We start from the raw sequence: 20,978 nt of genomic DNA on the forward strand, positions 1-20,978 counted from the left end.
GTTGGATGCTTTTTCCATTTTCGAGGAAAGGTATCTTTTTAATAGTCAAAGAATGAAAAGACAGACTAACGAATTCACTACCCCACGACCGCTTTTCTGCTCGTCAACCTATTAACTGCCAGTTCTTTGTCCCTGTTGTCTTAACTTTCCCAGTTCTAGTGAGTCCTTCAGAACCGTGGGAAAAGTATCTGCTAGTCCCTATTACAAAGGGACTAATAGTTTAGTGTCACCCAAATAATTAGAACCCATGGCCACTTAGGAGCGTCGTGGTATTAGTGACTTCACTCGACAATGCTTTTTCTTAAGAAGGCTGTCAGTTTGCTCTTCATCTTATCGTCTCTTCTAATGTTGCATTTGCAGAACTTAAAAACTAATAAATCTCCGACACATACATAATCTTAAGTATTAAAATAATAACCATAGATGCGCGTCATTTGGAATAGCAAATTACCGTAGGCAAAAGTTAAGGACCTTTAAGTTTTAAAGAATCAATTAAGATAAGTTTACGTATAATATGGAAACATTTTTAGTAATAACGCGTGAATTGTTGCTGAAATGACTAATGGAAAAAAATTTCTGACTGGAATTCGAGACGTAGATTTTCATATCAAAATTCATAACTGTCAGGTTATCAAAAATGCCTTCATGTATTGCCGCTTCTGGACACATCCGAAATCGACAATGCATGGAGGTCTATGGGGACTCGTCGCAGGACATTGCAGACGAAACAGACATATTCATCTCTTGGGAATGGAGGATAGCCTGCTCTGCAATCTCTTATATGCGGTAGAGGAATCCTCATATCTCTTTCTAGGAGTTTGCAATAGGTGGGAACAACTTAGGCACGACGTTTTCGGAGCCACCTTTCTCCTTCGGAAGGAACCCGAATTTCTTAATCGGAATAGGATATTGTCCTTCATAAAGAGGGAGCTCTTTTATTACTTTTTGATTGCGAAGCGAAAAGAATGGCTTAGGGCTTCATAATTGAGCATATGATATCGAAAATCCGGCCAATATGTCCCAATTTAGGATATTTATCTGTTAATCCGGTTAATCAAGTGAGATGCAATGTGTCATATTATGGTCAAGGCTTAGTTCCTAGAATATAGGTTTTCCTGCATTTACTATGTTCCTAATTATGGCTATTTTTTGTAGATTGGGTGTTCTAGTTAATTAAACAAAAATGTCTGGAAACGAAGTAGAGAGAAATAGATTGCTTAAGCGGATTGCAGAGAAAACCACAAAACTAGAATCCCGTAAAGATCTCAATATAAAGGTTCCACGACTACAGCTACCTTCTGATTATACTTATCAAGATAGATCGATATTTTCTTTACCTCCCGAAATACTGAAACCGATAATGGCTTCAGCACATTCAAAATATCGAAAGAAATTAGTGGCAGAAACAAAAAGAAGTAGCTATTAGTGAATGTTCGCATTTCCTCTGAAGTAATCATCGATTTTCATTTAAGCGACCGAACTCAAAAGGCAATTAAAGTCTTATACGGCATTGAGAAAGCAAAGAGAAGAATTTCGAAAACGTTTGGCTACTTTGATTACCAATGTAAGTGACGATTTGATAGATGTGGATGATATTCCCTCCGCTCAAGAAAAAGAAATGCTAAGATATTATTATTACCTTAAACATGGAGTGGATACTGTTCATGTGGCTCCACTGGATGAAAAAGTCTTGAATTGCGTAGGTATTATGAGATCTACCACTAAACGCCTATTTGGTTTCTATAGAAGTTTACTCATCATATTTTGGTTTAATTACTCAGGTTTTGTCATTAGTCCCAAGACGTTTGACTCGTTGGGAGGAGACCTTAAAAAAAACCATTGAGGATGTAAAGGAAGATTTTATGATGGCAAACAAGAAGGCTATCATAGATTTTGTCCTCCAAGACCCTGCTTTCATAATTGGACTACAAGACGTGTCACCATTCAAATCGGAAAGGAAGAAAATAGGAAATAGTTTCAGACTAGCATTCGACTACGCCAAACTTAAAATGGAGCACAATCTGTATATTATTAATCCATGTCTTTCTGTTTTATTGGATATTTGGTACACTCGTTTCAGGTGAGCTTTGTTGTTCAAAACATTCTGGAGGTTTCAAAAATTCTGCCTTTAGAAAACTTCGTCTCATCAACATAAATGAACTGATGGGCCATAATGGAGCATTCGATTTGCAAGAATTCAAATATATTTGCAAGAAAAACATTGATAATTGCCGAAGCGCTTTGATGAATCAATATTATTATGCGGTGACAGATGTGTTTCTTCAAGGAGCAAAGAAAAATAGGTTGCCAGATCCTGCAAAGCGAAAACGCATGAAATCGTTCTATAACTCTGTCGCCACAATCATGACGAATCAGCTACAGACTTTGTGTCTCAAATCATTGTATGATTATGTTCATTACATTATTGATATAAAGGTAAGCTATTCTTTATATATCTCTTTTGCATCTGCCCTCCTTCCTTTGAATCTACTGCAACATACTCAGTCTCCAAATCAAAGAGCGACTTTCACCATTTCCCTCAGATTTTTGTTTTAATTCTATTTTTACCCAGCTATGCATATCACGTTATCATTTTCCTTGCATCCCGTTGTCCTACCATTGCTTCCACCAACTACCATCCTCCTCCTTCGTTCACTCTCATTTTCAATACTCCCGTATCCACGCTTGTTATTTTATTTAGCGCACTAATGATCGATAATCAAAAAGAGTACCTTTTTTTAGTATTCCAACAAACGATTTCTAATTAAACTAGTCGAACGAGTGAACATTGTAGCATTTGATCCACCCTTTAAGAGCTTTAAAGATGCACTCATTTACGAAATTGATGCCATAGTAGGCGCTGTGCTAGATATTCCCCGATTGGAAACTAAGCTCTACTTAGATTGGGTTGAAGTCATAGAATACTTAAAAGTGGGTAGAATGCTTAGATTCTGAACTTTATTTAATTAGACAAAATTTTCAGCCTATTATCCCTGATGAGACTATAACAAACTACAAGAGACAAATAAGAGATTTGCTAGAAAATCAAAGAATAGGTCCTGAGTTGAGAGTGCAAGATTTCGACGATTATATGCCGCTTATCAATGGCGAGGCGGCGGAGGAGGTGAATAAGTTCTTGGACAAGGACCACAAGTTGGAGGAATACGCCAAGCAGATAATAAAATACAAGAAGATAATGGACAGCGTTCCTTTAGCCACGGAACATGTGATAACTATGGAAATGTACGATATGAACAGAAGCGAACTCATTAAGGCGCTAGAAATGCAAGCTGAGATATTTCGGGAAAAACTAATTCAGAAATGTATCAAGATCTATCAGCAACTTTGCAAACAGTAAGCGAAAGATTTTTAAATTATTGATGAATTTAGTTTTATCGTTTCTCTTGATAAATATGGTAAGCAAATATCTCTTTTGGGCTCGTAACCAAAGACAAGGGTCCGATGAAAAGTTTGTTATTCATGAAAAAGGATGGGGTCTAAGGTTGTCGCTTTAGTACGTTACACGCCATCAATTTCTACAATTTTGCATTGCTATCTGTGGTTAAGTTCTTAGCCTCTAGAGTTAATAGATAAATCAGTTTAAGCTTCTATAAGTTCGAAGGCAGAGAATATGTTCCTAATTGCAAAAATTAGGTTAATAATATCTTCGAAATAAAAAAAAACGGTAAGGAGGGTGTTAGAAAATTTCAATAGAAGGAAGGTGATTACTCTGTTGCTAAGAATTTAGGATAAATTGACGACTTCTAAGCTAATGCCCTTGGGAAAATAACGCTAAGGGCGAAGTCTTGCCATGTAAGTAAAAAAAGAATGCTGCCCAGAATTGTATTCTCGGTCAAGCTGGCATTACTATAACAGTGCTCCAGCAAATAAGAACTATTTATCAAAGCTGGAAGAAGTTAATGGAAGAGTGATGATTATTGTAACGACTGCATATAGAATGGCGTTAACTATTGCGGTGCAAGCTTTGGTAAGCATATTGCCAATACATGGTAGTACGGAGGAAACAGTCGAAATGCATCGGTTATGGGGAAAAATTGAGGAGAAATTTCAGATGAGATCTAAGAGAAATGAAAAGAAAAATGAGGGAACTGTACGAGTTGGGTCGGAAAGTTCATTCTCGATATCGTTAGATGGATAGAGGAACAAGTAAAAACTGATTATTACATAACTGAGGAGATTCGGGAACACGAGGGATACGCCACAATTTGTCCGTTGACAGCGACGGACGCGTTGGCTCTGTCGGGACATAGACATTCCAGAACATAACTTGTTTTACTGTGACAAGTTCCATGAGGGGTAAAGGGAGAGGCAAAGAGTGTGGAGTTGCTATTCCTCGAGGGAACATTAGGTACCTCCTGGGGGCTGAAAAAGATGAGCGACTTAATTTAGTGCAGATGCTTTGAAGTTTCCCGATGACTAACGTTAAAAAGGATAGAGACCAATAATTGAACGAAGCGGAGCACAGATATAATGCAATAGTCAAAACAGCGGAGATAATGATAAATGCGAGTAACAGAGTTTATAAATCTCGCTTTAGATAACAAATATCTGTACTTCCAAGCTAAGTAAGAAGGTAATAGCGTTAAAAAAATAGCAATTAGAGCTGAGTAGAGCTGTGGTTTGCGTATATCGGTTTAGAATTCAATACATGAGGATCCCAAGAGTTATTATTTGCCAAACAAATAAGTTAGATTAAAAATAGGGAAAAAGTTACTAAAATATTGATAGAACAAACAACGGCATGCAATTTTCCTTGAATGGACTTTATTGGTTTTAAAGGTTGGGAGAACAATATCAAGCTATTGCAGACAAAGCATTGAGCGTACCGGCAAACACGGCCGAACTAATGGATCTAATGAAATATGTTACTGAAATCGAAACTGTAACTTTATGTGAAATGGAGGATAGATTGAGAGAAGTAATGAATTACATTCTTTTTTTATCGGATCACACTATATTCACCCCGGTAGAGATGAAGCAGAATAACATCACCTTCCACTGGTATGTATTTATTGTATTTTTACAATAACAATGAAAATATAGGGACCGCTGTCAAAATTCAAGAATTCTTCTCCTAGATCGGTCTATTAGTTGCAGTGGTATAAAAAGAGATGATTCCAATTTTAGGTATTTGCACATGCCGAAAATCATAGAAGAACATCGGCAAATGGTTGAGAGTAAAATAGAAGAATTTCAAGCTCAACTTACAGCTAAGATTGAGAAGTTTAAAGACGATTTGGAGGTATACGCTAAGATAGTTGATGAAATGCAGAATAATGGCAATGTGGATGATTTGTCTAGATATCACAAAAAGACAACGAAGCTGGATGAAAGGTATTTGCACAAGATAAAAATTCGTCATCGATCCATTATTCATCACAATTTAGTTAAAATGGTTAAACCAAAGTGTTAAAGGCACCATTTTATTCTAGATTAACTCACGCAATGGAACAAATAAATCAATTCAACAAGGAGGAAGTCGCTTTCGGGCTTGAACTGTCGCAATATCCCCTTCGCAAGCAAATTCACGAGAATCTCGGGCCTTACAAGAAATTATACGACAATGCAACTGATTTCATTAACAAATACGAGCTATGGATGAAATCCAGAGTCGGCTCGTATGATCCCGAAGAAATCGAAGCTGATGTCGGAACTTATTATCGAAACATTCATAAATTGGAGAAATTTTTTACGGAAAAACCGGCAACGTTCAGTTTGGCTTCCACGGTAAGTTGAACTATTTTGGAGTATTATGTAGCTTCAAATTTGAATCTAATTAGAATGAAATGAGCGTGATGATTTTAGTGGACGATAAATTTATTTAATTTAGGTTAGAGAACGAATAGAAGAATTTAAGGAAAACATGCTCATTATACAAACGTTAGGTAATCCTGGCATGAAAGAGCGTCACTGGGAAAAAGTCTCAGAAATTGTGGGGTTCCCTATTAAAGGTAAGGTATTTTATGAGATTGTCAAAAAAAGTTCTTCTTTTGGTCTAAATAAGTGATGTTTCGATGTCCCTGTTGATAGACGATTGTACGCATTTTGAGGTCGATCCAGTTTACTCATTTAATCCAGACCTGCAGATATATGTGAGTCGTATTCCCACGTACCCTTTTGTCGATCATTACGAGGCTTAAAAAACTAAAATTATTCCTCTAATATCAGCTGTGTAAAATGAACCTGGTAATCGCTCTCTCGTTGGTAAGAGTAAATCATGCTCTCACATACCTCCTTATCGTTGACTGTAAAGTCCAGAGTCAGTTATTTCAGTTATTTCCTGTCCCATCCATTTAAATGTTTCATTTAAGTTCTGTTTATAATTTCTGTTTAACCAATATTTATTTAGTTGCCGATGACTTAACGTTGGAGAAGATAATCGACTACGGATTGAATGATTACATAGAGAAATTCGAAGCGATATCAGAAGCAGCTACGAAAGAGAACAATCTAGAGAAGAATTTAAGCAAAATGATGGGAGAATGGGCAGACTTAGAATTCACAATTCTTGCTTACCGGGACACAGGCACTTACATTTTATCGGCTATAGATGATATTCAAGTTCAACTAGACGATCACATAGTCAAAACTCAGACCATGAAGAATTCCCCTTATATAAAGCCATTCCAGAAAGAGATTTTGTGAGATTTATCACATTTGAAATAGTGAACACTTCCAATTTTTACCTTTAGGAGTTGGGAAAGCAAACTGCAATTGTTACAAGAAATCTTAGATGAGTGGCTCAAGGTTCAATCCACTTGGATATATTTGGAGCCGATTTTCTCATCTCCAGATATTCAACAACAAATGCCGGAAGAAGGAAGAAGATTTAGCGCTGTGGACAAGATATGGAGGGATTTGATGAAGACCGTTTATAGTGATCCGAAAGTTCTAGCTGTGGTTGAAATTGATAAAATGGCAGAACGGCTGAAAAAGTGTAACAGTCTACTAGAAATGATTCAGCGAGGTCTAAATGACTATTTGGAGAAAAAGCGCTTGTACTTCCCTAGGTTTTTCTTCTTGTCCAATGACGAGTTGCTGGAGATATTGTCCGAAACGAAGGATCCGACAAGGTAAGCGCGTATATTCAATGTAGGTTGTTGTATGTATTGATTCTTCATTTCCTTCTAACTTTCAGTTTTTTAGAAGTTACGTTTTTTTGTTAAGATTTGGTTCATTCTCAATTAGTTTCTCTTACTGATTTTTAATTTTTTTCTCTTCTGCAGGGTACAACCGCATCTCAAGAAATGCTTCGAGGGTATTGCCAAACTTACATTCACAGAGGAATTAGACGTTACGGAAATGAAGTCCAGTGAGGGTGAAATCGTGCCTCTCCCAAACGTTATTCAGACTGCTCTGGCTAGAGGGCAAGTGGAGAAATGGCTGGTGGAGTTGGAAACTGAGATGCAGAAAGCGGTGCATCTCATGATTCAGAAATCGATTGAGGATTACCCGAAGTGGCCTCGCGAGAATTGGGTAAGGGACATAGAGGATTCCTACACTCTATATATATTTTTAGCTTTTTATTGCTATAATTGCACACTTCAGTGGACACAGTAATATAAAATACCTGTCTCATAAGGCCCCTCGCTAACTCCAAACTCATTTTTGGGTGTGTCTTATGCAACTGTTTTTACCAATAAATCTAAAATCAGTGGCGTACTGATAGTTTGTGTTTTTCATATAATTTATAACGGTACCAGTACTTTTAGATCACAATTGTTAAAAGTTTCTCAAACAAATCCGCTCAGGATACTTATTTGTATAATTTGTTAATTTTGAGAAATGATTGCATAGTCTCAATCTGAGGAGTAATTAGATTGTTCTGCCATCTCCCTTACTACAATGCTCCTACGGGAACTGTTTGGTGGTGGCGCGAATAAGCGACTACTTTTGATTATGATATGTGCATGTTTGTATGAATTTTGCTCGTTGTTTGGTGCTATCGTTTTATATGTACATATACACGTAAGTGAAACCTTAAGGATTCACTTTTTTTGAGAATTGAATAAATTCTAATATAGTTTTTAATATTACAGGTGTTCAAGTGGCCTGGCCAATGCATACAATCTGTTGGCTCGACCTTTTGGACGACTGAAGTGACTCAAGCAATAAAAACCGGAAGTCCAGCAATGAAAACATATCTGACAAAATGCAATACTCAGTTAACGAATATTGTCGATCTAGTTAGAGGCAAACTTAACACTCAAAATAGGATAACTTTGAGTTAGAAACTTTCTCAAAAAATTTGAGCAGTTTTATACTAAAACAAAGATAAATCGTTACAGGTGCTTTGGTTATAATAGATGTGCATCAACGGGATGTCTTGGGAGGAATGGTGAATCTCCAAGTTAAGTCAGTTAACGAATTTAATTGGCTGTGTCAATTGAGATATTACTGGAAGGTAGGTTGTAATGAGGTGTTATATGTTGATAGTTTCTTATCTATTTGATCAGAGCGACCAAATGGCGACTGCAATGATAAACTTTACGTTAAAATATGGTTATGAATATCTCGGAAATACCACGAGATTGGTTGTGACTCCACTCACAGATAGATGCTTCAGAACTTTATTTGGGGCGTTACATTTACATTTAGGTAAGAATGTTTTGTTTAGGGATAAGTAGTTTTGTTCCATTCTTGGTAACATTTTATGTTATTCATTTTAATATTTTGTGTATTTCAAATTGGAAAATTTCGGTGTTTTGAAACTAAAAACCTCAAAAAGATTTACAAAAATGATGCATTAATATGAATAGTGTCTATATTTTTTCTTTAGGAGGAGCACCGGAAGGGCCGGCAGGCACTGGAAAAACCGAAACAATCAAAGATTTAGCCAAAGCTGTGGCTAAACAATGTGTTGTCTTTAATTGTTCAGATGGTCTGGATTATATTGCGTTAGGAAAGTTCTTTAAGGTTGTTAATAAATTTAAAAAAATTACTGTTCATTTTGTGAACATCTGGTGAATTTCACCGGCGAAAAATGGAACATATTTTATTCCAGGGACTGGCTTCGTGTGGTGCTTGGTCGTGTTTTGATGATTTTAATAGAATTGATCTGGAAGTATTATCCGTAGTAGCCCAACAAATCCTTACTATTCAACGAGGAATTAACACGGGACAGAAAAAGTTGTGCTTCGAAGGCACAGAACTGAAACTGGATACAACATGTGCAGTTTTCATTACGATGAATCCAGGTATGATAGATTGCAAATGACAATTTGTGTATTTTTTATCCAGTTTTCATCAAACTGGATAAAATCCCTTCATTGAGTGATCGACTGTTGGATTGGATTTTCTCGTAGTTTTAATGCAACTGTGGTACAAAACTTGATACAAACGTTGTTATGAACCTGATGAGATAATGGATAGAAGGTTCACAGTAGGTTATTTTTCATTTCAGCTATGTTTCTATCAATAACCATAATTTTTTCTAATAATGCTTGCAAGCAGTTTTGTGCCCATTGTCGGTAAAAATATTGTGAAAATTGCAAGGAATTATTCTATTATTAAATTTTACAAAAAACATTACTGATTCTCCAATAATAATTTAAAGGATACGCTGGTCGTTCAGAATTGCCGGAAAATTTGAAATTTCTTTTCCGGTCTGTGGCCATGATGATTCCAGATTACGCCCTCATCTCCGAAATCGAGCTGTATGCATCTGGATTTTTGAATGCTAAGTCTCTTGCAGTGAAATTAGTCACCATATACAGATTATGTTCTGAGCAGCTTTCGTCTCAGTGTCATTACGATTATGGTAGGGAATTCTCATTAATTATTCTTTTTCCTTTTTCTCGGATGTTGTAACGTTTTTAGGTATGAGGGCAGTGAAATCAGTTCTTCGAGCGTCTGCAGTACTGAAACTACGCTGTCCGGATAAGAAGGAAGACATTTTGATATTGAAATCCATTAAGGACGTCAATGTGGCCAAGTTTGTACGTCAGGATCTGGCTCTATTTCAGGTACAATAAGAAATAATATTATCGGTGAGTCTGTCTTGAAGGTATCTGACGAAGTCTTAAAATGAGGAAGTTGTGAAATATCTCTGGTACGATTAGAGCTGGTTTCTTTTTGATACCGAAATTTGACATATTTTGCGGAAAGTGCCTATATAAAAATGAATCCAAACTCCGCGTGTCTGTCTTGAAAAATAAGAAAGTAACTAAAATATCTTCAGAACGATGTGAGCAGATTACTTTTGACATTGACAGTCAATGATTTAGAAAAACTGAATGTAACATTTTTTTTATGATCTTCCGTTTTGGTAAATGAGACACTAATCCATGGGGACGAAATTGGGAGGAAGTGACATCGTTATGACGTATTAAGGAGGAGCCTCACAAACTGGGTTAAGCTGGAGGCTTGTGCCTTGTCTAGGTCGCCTGGGCCATTTTGTTAGCGACGTAAAGTCAGTAAACTTCAAAGGGAATGCTGCGACTTTCGAATATTTTGTCAGTTACCTTTAAATTTCGATGGAAAAGGGATCTTTTTGTAAGTCGTCACTTCCTTTGATTCTCTCGAATTATGAAAAATGGATGTTTGCTATTCCCAAGACCATAGTGTTAATTAACGAACAGTGTTAAAACTCACTTATTACTCATTTTGCACTCGTGCAGTTAACAGATTTTTTCGCACTCAAATACTTGCGTAAAGTAAGCTTTCGTGTACTAGAGTGGAAAAAAGAATCAACATGTAAAATGGAGAAGTTATAATTTACATTCGTAATGGTTAGAGGAACATTATTTTTGATACTTGCAATCAATAACGTAAAAGTAGGCGTATTAAACAATTGAGATCATTGCACTAAAATTGGTTCCATTTTTTAACTGACGGCCGCCATATTTTAATATCTCCGTGCCTTTCTTATGTCGTCAGAAATGTGTCATGCAAAATAATATAAAATAAAAGAGGTCGAAGGAATATAATTTTGTCCGATTTCGCAACCATGAATTAATAATTCAATTGCCCCAAGGAGGATAAAAGTATGACAAACAATGCAAATTCAGTCTTTTTAGACCATTGTTTCCTACAGATTTTTGGAAAATTATTACAAACTTAGAGGAAGGGCGATGTCCGTACGAAAATGAACAAAATTTTACCGTACCGACATTGTAAATATCTCCCGAATCCAGAAGTTTAGTATTCTGTTCGTTAAGGCAAAAAAGAAAATTAAACATATACCTGAAAGCGAAATCATAATTAAAAAAAATTATATTATGATTTGAGATTTATAGAAATTCATTACATTTAAGAGTATAATCTCGGATTTGTTCCCCGGAGTGGGTTTACCTAAACCTGATTACGTGGTACTAAACAAAGCTGTCGAGGATACCTGTAAAACAATGAATATACAGTGTGTACCAGTTTTCTTGGAGAAAGTTCAACAATTATACGAGATGATTGTAGTTAGGCATGGTTTGATGATCGTCGGAATGTCATTTGCTGGTAAGACGACTTGCTATCGGGTTTTGTCTGACGCATTGGGGCTTATCGAGGAATGGGTAAGATTGTAGTTTATTGTCACATACTATAATTATACTATAATTCATCTTTTTTTATCAATATTTTCTGTATGTTTAAGGCGGATTGTTGTTTTTTTTATATTTGTTTTGTTTGGAGCTGATGCTTCACACAGAAGTATCACACATAATTCTCATTTAAAACTAACTGAGAATAGGATTCGGTCTTTATTAATTCTGCTTATTATGCTATAACTAATTCTGAAAGAGATATATAATAGACCTGTTACACACTGTTGAGGCATTTTATAGATATATACACTTGATGGCAAGGTTCAATCAACCTTTTCAGGGTGAAATGGGCGAACACCATGCCGTTTACACAGTCATTAATCCAAAATCTATAACCATGGGCCAACTTTATGGACAATTCGACTCAGTTTCGCATGAATGGTCAGATGGAATACTAGCCATTAGTTTTAGACAATTCGCTATGTCAACCACTGAAGATAGGTCACATGATCGATTCCTCTCATGATCGAAACTTAATTATATTTTTCCTCTCTGTAGGAAGTGGTTAATTTTTGATGGACCTGTTGACGCAGTTTGGATTGAAAACATGAACACAGTCTTGGACGACAACAAGAAACTATGTCTTATGTCTGGAGAGATTATTCATTTATCAAGTTCTATTAATCTAATTTTTGAACCCATGGACTTGGATGCTGCTTCTCCTGCCACAGTAATTTAATCTAAAACACCCATGTGCTTACATAACAATATCTTTGGTTCAGGTGTCAAGATGTGGTTTAGTTTACATGGAACCAAAATCGTTAGGATGGAAACCGTTGCTGTCTTCATGGTTGAATACGTTGCCACCATTTATCAACAACGATTTCTACAAAAACATGATTTTCAACTTGTTTGTTCGATTTTGCCAGCCGTTACTTTGGCTTATACGCAAGGGCGGTGTGCGGGTAATAAAAAACTTATCTGAAATAAGTTATATAAGGCGAATGTGAAAAGAAAGTTTAAAGCATTATAATCTGAATCCTGCAAAACCAAAGAAATTAAACTCTGCTTACTTTAGGCTTCTAATAAAAGTTTCTTTTTGGAATTAGATTCCTGAGTCTAGGGAGTAAAATGTTCCCTGAGAATGACGTCAAAACGATGTGTTCTTGCTACCTTAGTAAATCGTCTGATGTCATTTTTATGTCATTTGTATGTCACAGGAAGCGTATATTATTTTTTTAATATGCCCTTCAAATTCTGAGAGAAAACCCCAAATTCCGTCGAATTCGGACTACCCCTGTACTTGCTTGTTTGTACGTTTGCAGGAAATCGTAACGACTTCAGACCATAATCTGGTTCGCGCTACTACGAACCTCTTCGATTGCTTCATGGACGACTTCTATGAGGACAAATATAGAGAGCAAGTATCCGATTTGGATGTCCGAGCCCAGATCGAAGGGTCGTTCTTCTTTGCCTGTATATGGTCGATCGGGGGTACGCTAGATAACAACAGTAGATACAAATTTAATGTTTTGTTCAGAGCTTTGTTGGAAAGAGAATTTCCACCTAAGGTTCTTCAAGATTTGGAAATACCTTTTGAAATCAACAAACCAGATAAACCTTATATATTTACGTTACCTGTTGGAGAAACTGTATTCGATTACCGGTTTATCAAAGAGGTAAGACATTTTGATCTTATTTTGTTTATTCATCATCACTTAATTTTTTTCATCACAATATCTTCATAAAAGTGCTGACATTCTATTTTTGTTACCTACCTCTTGCCTCGCGCACCCGCTGGAAGCTGCAAAAACAGCAACTTTACTTACGTATAAACAAGAAAATTCTGAATACACGTCTATGCGGATTTCCTCAGCGTTGCGCTTCGATTTGACTAGATCTGCGACCGAATGAACTTTTACTAATAAATATATATCTAGCGATCAAAACCGCATATCGGATATTCTGCTTCACATTTAATCGTGATATCTGTATTTCGAAATAAAAGTAGAATGCTCGCACCTTTAAAAAAGATTACTTCATCACCGACTGGTTTATTATAGGGGAAAGGAAAATGGAAGCTTTGGTCAGATGAATTGATGAACGCATCTCCCATCCCTCGAGATATTCCCGTCAACCAGATCATAGTAACTACTGTTGAAACGATTCGCTCAACTGCCATAATGCAACTATTGATTCAACACCAAAAACCGATGATAATTGTAGGACCGACAGGGACAGGAAAATCTGTTTATGTTACGGTAAACAATAACCTTATAATATTTAAATTGAATTTAAGGAGGAAATAATTCTTGGTTTAATAGTATATTATTATATGAAATGTTTATGTTCGGAGATACAGGAGTAAGTCTCTCGAGGGAATAATGATCATAAAAAGCGAGTATAATACTATAGTTCGTCTATGATCGTTGTCCATTACCAACGACAAAATTCGAGTAAGTTTAACCGTGGATGTTGTGATCCATACTTAATGAGCGAGTGGTTTGTCATAGCAATACGTGTTATTTCAATGACTAACGGGAATAAATACTTTATATCCCGCAGATCCCTTATTATTGCCTCTGCTGCGATACGATCCCTATTTAATTTTAGTTGACAAGCTGAATATTTGTTCATTATTAAGTAGTCGTGGTCAAAATTAGATTTATCTCCCTCGGACAAACAATTAATGTTTAGGGTTTGTGTGAATAATAATATAATAAATGTCTAATAAGTCTAGTTTAAATTAGGCACAAGATAATTTTAATAATTTAGGATTTCTTGCTGAAAAAGAACGACACCAAAACGTATATTCCACTGTTTATCAACTTTTCGGCTCAAACAACAGCCAATCAAACCCAGAATATGATTATGTCGAAACTGGATAAAAGGAGAAAAGGTATTACTTATTGTCCGTTTAGATTTCTTAGCTTGAGCTAGATGAGACAAAGTTTTCCGTCCATAAGTTTTGTATCCCTGGCTGTTAAATGACAAATACAACAAGGAATACAAGTTGGCGATTTCTTAGATCTCTGCTTGAGCTCTGATTAGCAACTAATTTTTTTCAAAAATTATTTTTTTAAGGCGTCTATGGACCTCCCGTTACCAAGAGGTGTGTTGTCTTTGTGGACGATATAAATATGCCATTAAAAGAAGAATACGGTGCTCAACCCCCAATAGAGCTGCTTCGACAATGGTTTGACCACGACATGTGGTACGACTTGAAGGAAATAGTACCAATGAAACTCGTTGATATTCAGGTAAGACAGTTTCGATAAGGTTCATGAGTTAATTGTAATTGTAAAAGAATCATTAATATGGGCTAATTTTAGTTTATGTGCTCCATGTGTCCGCCAGTTGGAGGAGGAAATACCATTACTCCTCGCTTGAGGAGACACTTCAATCATTTATGTATAGATGAATTCCCTGAGGGCACGTTAATTAACATTTTCAGTCGAATTATGTTGTGGCACTTGGATACCAGGTTAGCAATACTTATATGGACTAAATTCATTGGCCACATTCGGCAGAAGTAGGAGTTGCTCAACGGTTGGGTAACTGTTTGAAATTTCTAGTGACAATAATATGAGTTTTCATTTAAATGTATTATTCGAAGTGTGTAATTGTTCACACTGACGAATGGGTCTATTATACTATACTACACTTTTGCGGGCATATGTTTATTAAAGAAAAAAGTTTATAGTGATGTCCCCCATCATCCCTCAAAGTTTGTCGGTATGTTTTTGGAACACCCTGTATTTAAGCATTCTATGGGCATATTGGACTATAATAAATGTGCGCAAAGTTTAAATCTCACTTAAAGCAACAAGTCACTTAAAACCGAGTTCCCGGTACCAGTTTTATACCGGTAGAATGGTGAGAAATTCCTTCATTTAAAAGAAAACGTTGACAAATGTTCAATTAAATTTACGAGAATTTGCACTAAGTCTCGCGCGGCACTGATGTAACCGCAAGAAAAACGAATAATTTATAATGAACATTAACGTTTTAGGGGATTTTCAAAGGACTTTGATCCTTGCATTGAAGAAATTGTGTTGGCTACACTGGACATATATAAATTGGCACGAGCAAACCTTTTACCCACACCAGCTAAATCCCATTATCTTTTCAATTTGAGAGATTTTTCTAGAGTAATTCAGGTATATTTTACTATTTTCTTATAAATATCTCTACACAACCCTTGCTCTCTCTCTTTCTCTCTTTGTCAGAGACATTTTCTTTTAGTTTGTAATTTGTCTCATCATCGGTCACCAATAAACTGGTCATTAAAAGAGTCGAAACGGCCACTTTCTTTGTAATTTTCGAGAGACTGTACCTCAAAAACATTTGAATTGATTTCAATTAAGTGAAGTGATTCTAATGGCTCGTTTCTTGCAGAATTGTGCAGAATTGTAGAGGGAAGTTGATTTTAAAAGAAACGTTATTTTTTACTGCCGATGAACACAGAGAGGAAAATGTACATTTTCAAAATTTTAACCCCTTGCACTTTGTATTTATAATAATCATTGTTTAACTTTTCTGACAATGACGATTAGAATCCCTGATGGATTTTTAAGGAGATTTGTGATTTAGGGAGTGTTATTGTCCGTTCCGGAAGCAATGGAAGACCTCACCGCCATGAAACGACTATGGGTCCATGAAGTATTAAGAGTATATTACGATCGATTAGTAGATGACGTGGATCGAACTTGGATAGTCGAAGCTATTAGGGAAGTTTGTAAGGATAAACTGGATGAAGATCTTAATGAAATGTTCAAACGCTTGGCCTCACCTGAAAGTTCACAAGTACGTTGCTCCTGCATTATTAGAAATTTCTCCACAATTTTTAAGCAATGTTTTTATTGTTAATCATCACAGATTTACACATGTAGAATTCACTAAAAATAATGTATTTAAGATTGGCAAAACCGAGTTAAGAAAGTTGATTTATTGTGATTTTGCGAACCCTAAAGCTGACCAGCGACATTACATTGAGGTTCTGGATCTCGAACACTTAAAATCCATTACCGAAGGTTACTTAAATGAGTTTAACAATATGTCCAAGAAGCCGATGAACCTTGTATTATTTAGGTGAGCATAATCCGGAACTATCTTCATTTGTTTGAAAATGGATTAGTATTTTACCCCTTTCCTCAAATTTCTCCATAATATTTGGTTCACTTCGTCAAAAAGACATTTTAGACCTTTTACATTCTATTTCTTGATCTTTTTCTTCATCTTGATAGGTTTGCTATCGAACATTTATCCAAATTATGCCGCATTTTAAAACAACCAAGAAGTCACGGACTTTGCGTGGGAATAGGTGGTTCTGGTCGGCAATCTTTGACAAGACTTGCTTCCCATATATCTGAATACGAGCTTTTTCAAGTAGAAATTACACGATTCTATGGAGTACACGAGTGGCGTGAGGATGTGAAAAGTATTTTGAGGAAGGCGAGTGCTTCTGATCAGCATGGAGTGTTTCTATTCACCGATTTCCAAATCAAAGAGGAAGCTTTCTTGGAGGATATCAGTAATTTAATGAATTCTGGAGAGGTACGATCAAATTATAATACATTACTTATTAGTAAAACTTTAGAGATTGTCTGAACTGATTGTGTTTTAAATGGAACTTTGGAACTGATTGTAAGGCTTGAGGGAAAATGAACTTTAGATTTGGCAGGGAAGGGTTGGATTGAAAGGGCATTTACCGCAGTTTTCTCAGAAATGGGCGGTTACGAGCCTCTTCCAGTTTCCATCAACTAAAGATGTGAATAAAAAAATACATTTTCAAAGTTCGGTTGCTCTACGTTATGGCATTGCCGAAATAAAAGAAAAAAGTTCTGTGTTATGGCATTTCTTAAATGTCAGGAGTTTTTTCAGGTACCCAATTTGTTCACTACAGAAGAAAAGGTTGAAACGTGCGAAAAAATGAGACAGCTTGACAGGCAAAGAGATAAATCCATGCAAACCGATGGCAGCCCTGCTGCTCTATTTAATTTTTTCGTTCAAATTGTTAGAGAACAACTTCACGTGGTATTGACGATGAGCCCCATTGAAGACAGCTTTAGAAATCGTGTTAGAAAGTTTCCCGCCTTAGTAAACTGCTGCACCATTGACTGGTTTCAGGTATAAATTTTGTCTTAAAATGATTTTATTTCAGACGATTATTATTATTAAAATTTTTTTTTAGTTTTCTTTCACTTTTTATTTGTTATTTATGATTATTTTTTTATTTGTTAATTATCTTTCATTTATTTATTGTTTTGCTTTTTTTAATATTTTTTATTTTATAATTTTAGAGTTGGCCAGAAGATGCCTTATTTGCAGTAGCAACTAGGTCTCTGGGGGAAATCGAATTAACGGACAAAGAGCGGAAAGCGTGTTTAAACATGTGTCAGGTGTTCCATGTTTCAACGCAGGCGCTGTCCGACGAGTATTTTCTTAGGTTAAAGCGACGCAATTACGTTACCCCTACCTCCTACTTGGAAATGATCAATACGTTCAAGACGTTTTTGTGTAAAAAAAGAAAGTAAGAAGTACCAGAGTATCTATTTAATTATTTGAATTGAAATGTACGGGATGTTCCAGTAACATGAACATGAAGATGTAACATGAAGAAAGAGTGACCTCTTAAATTCCTATTCTTTTGGGAATTATTTCAATGGTGCATTCAGATTTTCTTGATTTTCTCTGGTTTCGGTACTCCATTTTAAAATTTTTATACAACTTGAGAATACATTTGGTTTTATGTTTTCTGCTCCTACTTCACCTTGGTTTCGAGTGGATGAAAGTAATTTTTGGCAGTATTATTTATGGTTGATGTATAGGAAAGACAGATGACTCAATGTTTAGCTGTTTGCTATTTTGTTTGCTTAACATTTATTAATGATGAATGTATTTTGCTTTAATAGATTTATTACGATATTTAGACAATTACTTCTGAGTCAAAAGCGATATGAGGTTGGTATGGAGAAACTCCAATCAGCTGGTTCGGAGGTGGCAGTAATTCAGTGCGCTTTGGAGGCTTTGCAACCACAGTTAGTGATTTCTCAAGCTAACGTTGAGGAAACCATGAAAATCGTTGAGGCTGAATTAGTAGAAGCTGCGGAAATTGAAAAAATCGTATTGGTTGATGAAGAGGTGCGGGAGATATAGTTATATTAAATAAATTTAGACCATGAATTGGGATGATCTTATGCATTCATATTCAACAAAAAACATTTCAGGCGGCAAATGAACAAGCTAAAGCTGCCCAAGTTATTAAAGATGAATGCGAAGCGAACATGGCTGAGTCACTCCCTATTCTCAATACAGCGCTAGCTGCTTTAAATTCTCTTACACCTGCTGATATTACCATAGTAAAAACCATGAAAAATCCTCCCAAAGGCGTGAAAGTGGTCATGGAGGCTGTTTGCATTCTAAAAGTGCGCTTTCCATTATAATTTGCGTAGTATAGCAATAATTATCCTTCGTTTCATAGGACGTGAAACCGGAGAAAGTGCCCACGCCTAGTGGAATTGGAACGACTGATGACTATTGGGGCCCGTCCAAGAAAGTCCTTAGTGATGCGAAGTTTTTAGAAGGTTTAATTAACTTCGATAAAAATAATATTCAACCGCGAATTATGGCGAAATTGAAAGACCAAATTTTAAATGATGAAAATTTCGATCCCGATAAAGTAAAAATCGCATCATGCGCCGCAGAAGGTCTATTCCAGGACATTGTATTTAAAATTATTTTCAGATTTTTTTCGCTTACAGGTATTTGTAAATGGGTAATCGCCATTTCCAAATACGACCAAGCGGCCAAAATTGTGGCCCCCAAAAAAGCTGCCTTGGCTGTTGCCGAAGATAAATTTAATACTGCCATGGCTTCTTTAGAAGTCAAACGGCAGCAGTTGAGAGAAGCAAGAGATAAGGTACTGGTGGCCAGTGAGTCTCTGTTTTTCTTCACAGCTTTGCTTTTAGGTTGCAAAGCTAGAGGAACGTCTACACGAAGAATCCAAAAAGTTTAAATTGTTGACGGATGAAGTTAATTTGTGTCAGCTGAAGCTTCAGAGAGCTGAAGACCTGATTGGGGGCCTGGGTGGGGAGAAGGATCGTTGGAGATCAGCTGCCGAAGAGTTAAGGGAACGGTATGGTATGCTAGTTGGTTAGTTTTCTGAGTTCATTAGTGCTCCTGATGAATTTACGGAAAATATTGTGTAGGAGATACATTGATATCAGCTGGTGTCGTTGCATATTTGGGGGCGTTCACAATGGAATTTCGGCAGAAACAAATAGAGCAGTGGGTTACTCGGTTGTCTGGATATGGAGTTGTCACCACTAACGATTTTCAGCTAACGGCAATTCTTGGAGATCCTGTTGATATTAGACAATGGAATATATTTGGGTTACCAACTGATAATTACAGCATTGAAAACGCTATAATAATTTCGTAAGTATTATTGATAAATAAAGTAGATGAAGAATAGAGGTTCCTCCCTGATTATAGCTTAATTCTTCTGCTCTCTTATAGCTGCAGGCTAAACGTAAGAGCATCAATAAATGATGGAATTGCAAGTGCTGCTTTTTCTATTGAAAGACAGTTTGATATTCATAGCATAACTAAGTTTAGAAATATTCTAATTTTAAATATACAAATGACTCAATATTTTTTAAATATATTTTGTGGCATGCTATTGTTCAGGTTTTATTGATTTTAAAGTTTGGATAGAAAGTTAAATACATTTTAAATACTTATTTTACTTTAGAAATGCAAGGAGATTTGCCCTGATGATCGATCCGCAGAGTCAGGCCAACATATGGATCAAGAACATGGAAAGGCAAAATAACTTGGCAATTATCCGACTTAACCAGTCTGATTATGTCCGGATTTTGGAGAATGCCATTCAATTTGGGCAACCAGTGAGTTTAAGTAGATTTTCTCGAATCCATTAATGGCATTAAAACTATTTAGGCAACTATAAGTAATTTTTGTGGGTTGCGATGAGCTTTTCGGTCTTCTGATTGCATTTTTACTGATTAAATGACATAAATTTTCCTCTGTAAAGTTAACTACTCTAAAGAAAGATTCATGCAAAAATATATTGTTTGCGGGGATCAATAAATATATTGCAAAGGTTTTTGCTGAGTTTTCGTAAGAAAAAAATCTTAAGCATTCAAAGACAAATGGTAAAGCGGGTGGTGCTCTGACCCTACATCATTATGCCTTACTCTTTTTATTGTAAAATTGAATTTATCCATTTAAAATTTTTCTTTATAGGTATTATTGGAAAATGTTGGTCAGGAATTAGATCCTATTCTTGAGCCGGTACTTGGTCAGCAAACTTTCAAGCAAGGTGGAGTTGTGTGTCTCAAGCTCGGCGACTCCGTTGTTGAATATAGTGCAGATTTCAAGTTCGTACCATAGTTGAATGTAATGTAGAAATGTGTTACTACAATAATGATGCTTATGGTTCTTTTACGCATATAAAATGAG

The 20,978-nt window shown here is 36.0% G+C and overlaps 1 protein-coding gene across 1 annotated transcript in view; it reads left to right on the forward strand.

Annotated features, from left to right (window-relative positions):
• The window catches only part of Dhc36C (Dynein heavy chain at 36C), a 31,811-nt gene that overhangs the window by 1,350 nt on the left and 9,483 nt on the right, over positions 1–20,978 (forward strand). Inside the window, exons 2-44 of the mRNA XM_066397679.1 lie at positions 1,156–1,415; positions 1,473–1,699; positions 1,782–2,080; positions 2,133–2,436; positions 2,743–2,931; positions 2,984–3,354; positions 4,801–5,022; positions 5,149–5,355; positions 5,454–5,748; positions 5,852–5,972; positions 6,371–6,662; positions 6,714–7,094; positions 7,248–7,497; positions 8,061–8,247; positions 8,310–8,425; positions 8,478–8,619; positions 8,801–8,937; positions 9,026–9,218; positions 9,578–9,781; positions 9,841–9,986; positions 11,277–11,525; positions 11,836–11,996; positions 12,054–12,225; positions 12,278–12,460; positions 12,821–13,174; positions 13,559–13,756; positions 14,271–14,394; positions 14,580–14,755; positions 14,828–14,979; positions 15,508–15,655; positions 16,089–16,301; positions 16,414–16,586; positions 16,742–17,051; positions 17,379–17,624; positions 17,798–18,027; positions 18,428–18,638; positions 18,725–18,922; positions 18,979–19,204; positions 19,259–19,416; positions 19,466–19,649; positions 19,706–19,934; positions 20,251–20,404; positions 20,763–20,896. Coding sequence (XP_066253776.1) covers positions 1,184–1,415; positions 1,473–1,699; positions 1,782–2,080; positions 2,133–2,436; positions 2,743–2,931; positions 2,984–3,354; positions 4,801–5,022; positions 5,149–5,355; positions 5,454–5,748; positions 5,852–5,972; positions 6,371–6,662; positions 6,714–7,094; positions 7,248–7,497; positions 8,061–8,247; positions 8,310–8,425; positions 8,478–8,619; positions 8,801–8,937; positions 9,026–9,218; positions 9,578–9,781; positions 9,841–9,986; positions 11,277–11,525; positions 11,836–11,996; positions 12,054–12,225; positions 12,278–12,460; positions 12,821–13,174; positions 13,559–13,756; positions 14,271–14,394; positions 14,580–14,755; positions 14,828–14,979; positions 15,508–15,655; positions 16,089–16,301; positions 16,414–16,586; positions 16,742–17,051; positions 17,379–17,624; positions 17,798–18,027; positions 18,428–18,638; positions 18,725–18,922; positions 18,979–19,204; positions 19,259–19,416; positions 19,466–19,649; positions 19,706–19,934; positions 20,251–20,404; positions 20,763–20,896 — 9,098 coding nt within the window. The 5' untranslated portion in view covers positions 1,156–1,183. The remainder of the gene's footprint in view (positions 1–1,155; positions 1,416–1,472; positions 1,700–1,781; positions 2,081–2,132; positions 2,437–2,742; positions 2,932–2,983; positions 3,355–4,800; positions 5,023–5,148; positions 5,356–5,453; positions 5,749–5,851; positions 5,973–6,370; positions 6,663–6,713; positions 7,095–7,247; positions 7,498–8,060; positions 8,248–8,309; positions 8,426–8,477; positions 8,620–8,800; positions 8,938–9,025; positions 9,219–9,577; positions 9,782–9,840; positions 9,987–11,276; positions 11,526–11,835; positions 11,997–12,053; positions 12,226–12,277; positions 12,461–12,820; positions 13,175–13,558; positions 13,757–14,270; positions 14,395–14,579; positions 14,756–14,827; positions 14,980–15,507; positions 15,656–16,088; positions 16,302–16,413; positions 16,587–16,741; positions 17,052–17,378; positions 17,625–17,797; positions 18,028–18,427; positions 18,639–18,724; positions 18,923–18,978; positions 19,205–19,258; positions 19,417–19,465; positions 19,650–19,705; positions 19,935–20,250; positions 20,405–20,762; positions 20,897–20,978) is intronic.

Source organism: Euwallacea similis, chromosome 16 (assembly GCF_039881205.1).
Source record: "Euwallacea similis isolate ESF13 chromosome 16, ESF131.1, whole genome shotgun sequence".
Classification (NCBI taxonomy): domain Eukaryota; kingdom Metazoa; phylum Arthropoda; class Insecta; order Coleoptera; family Curculionidae; genus Euwallacea; species Euwallacea similis.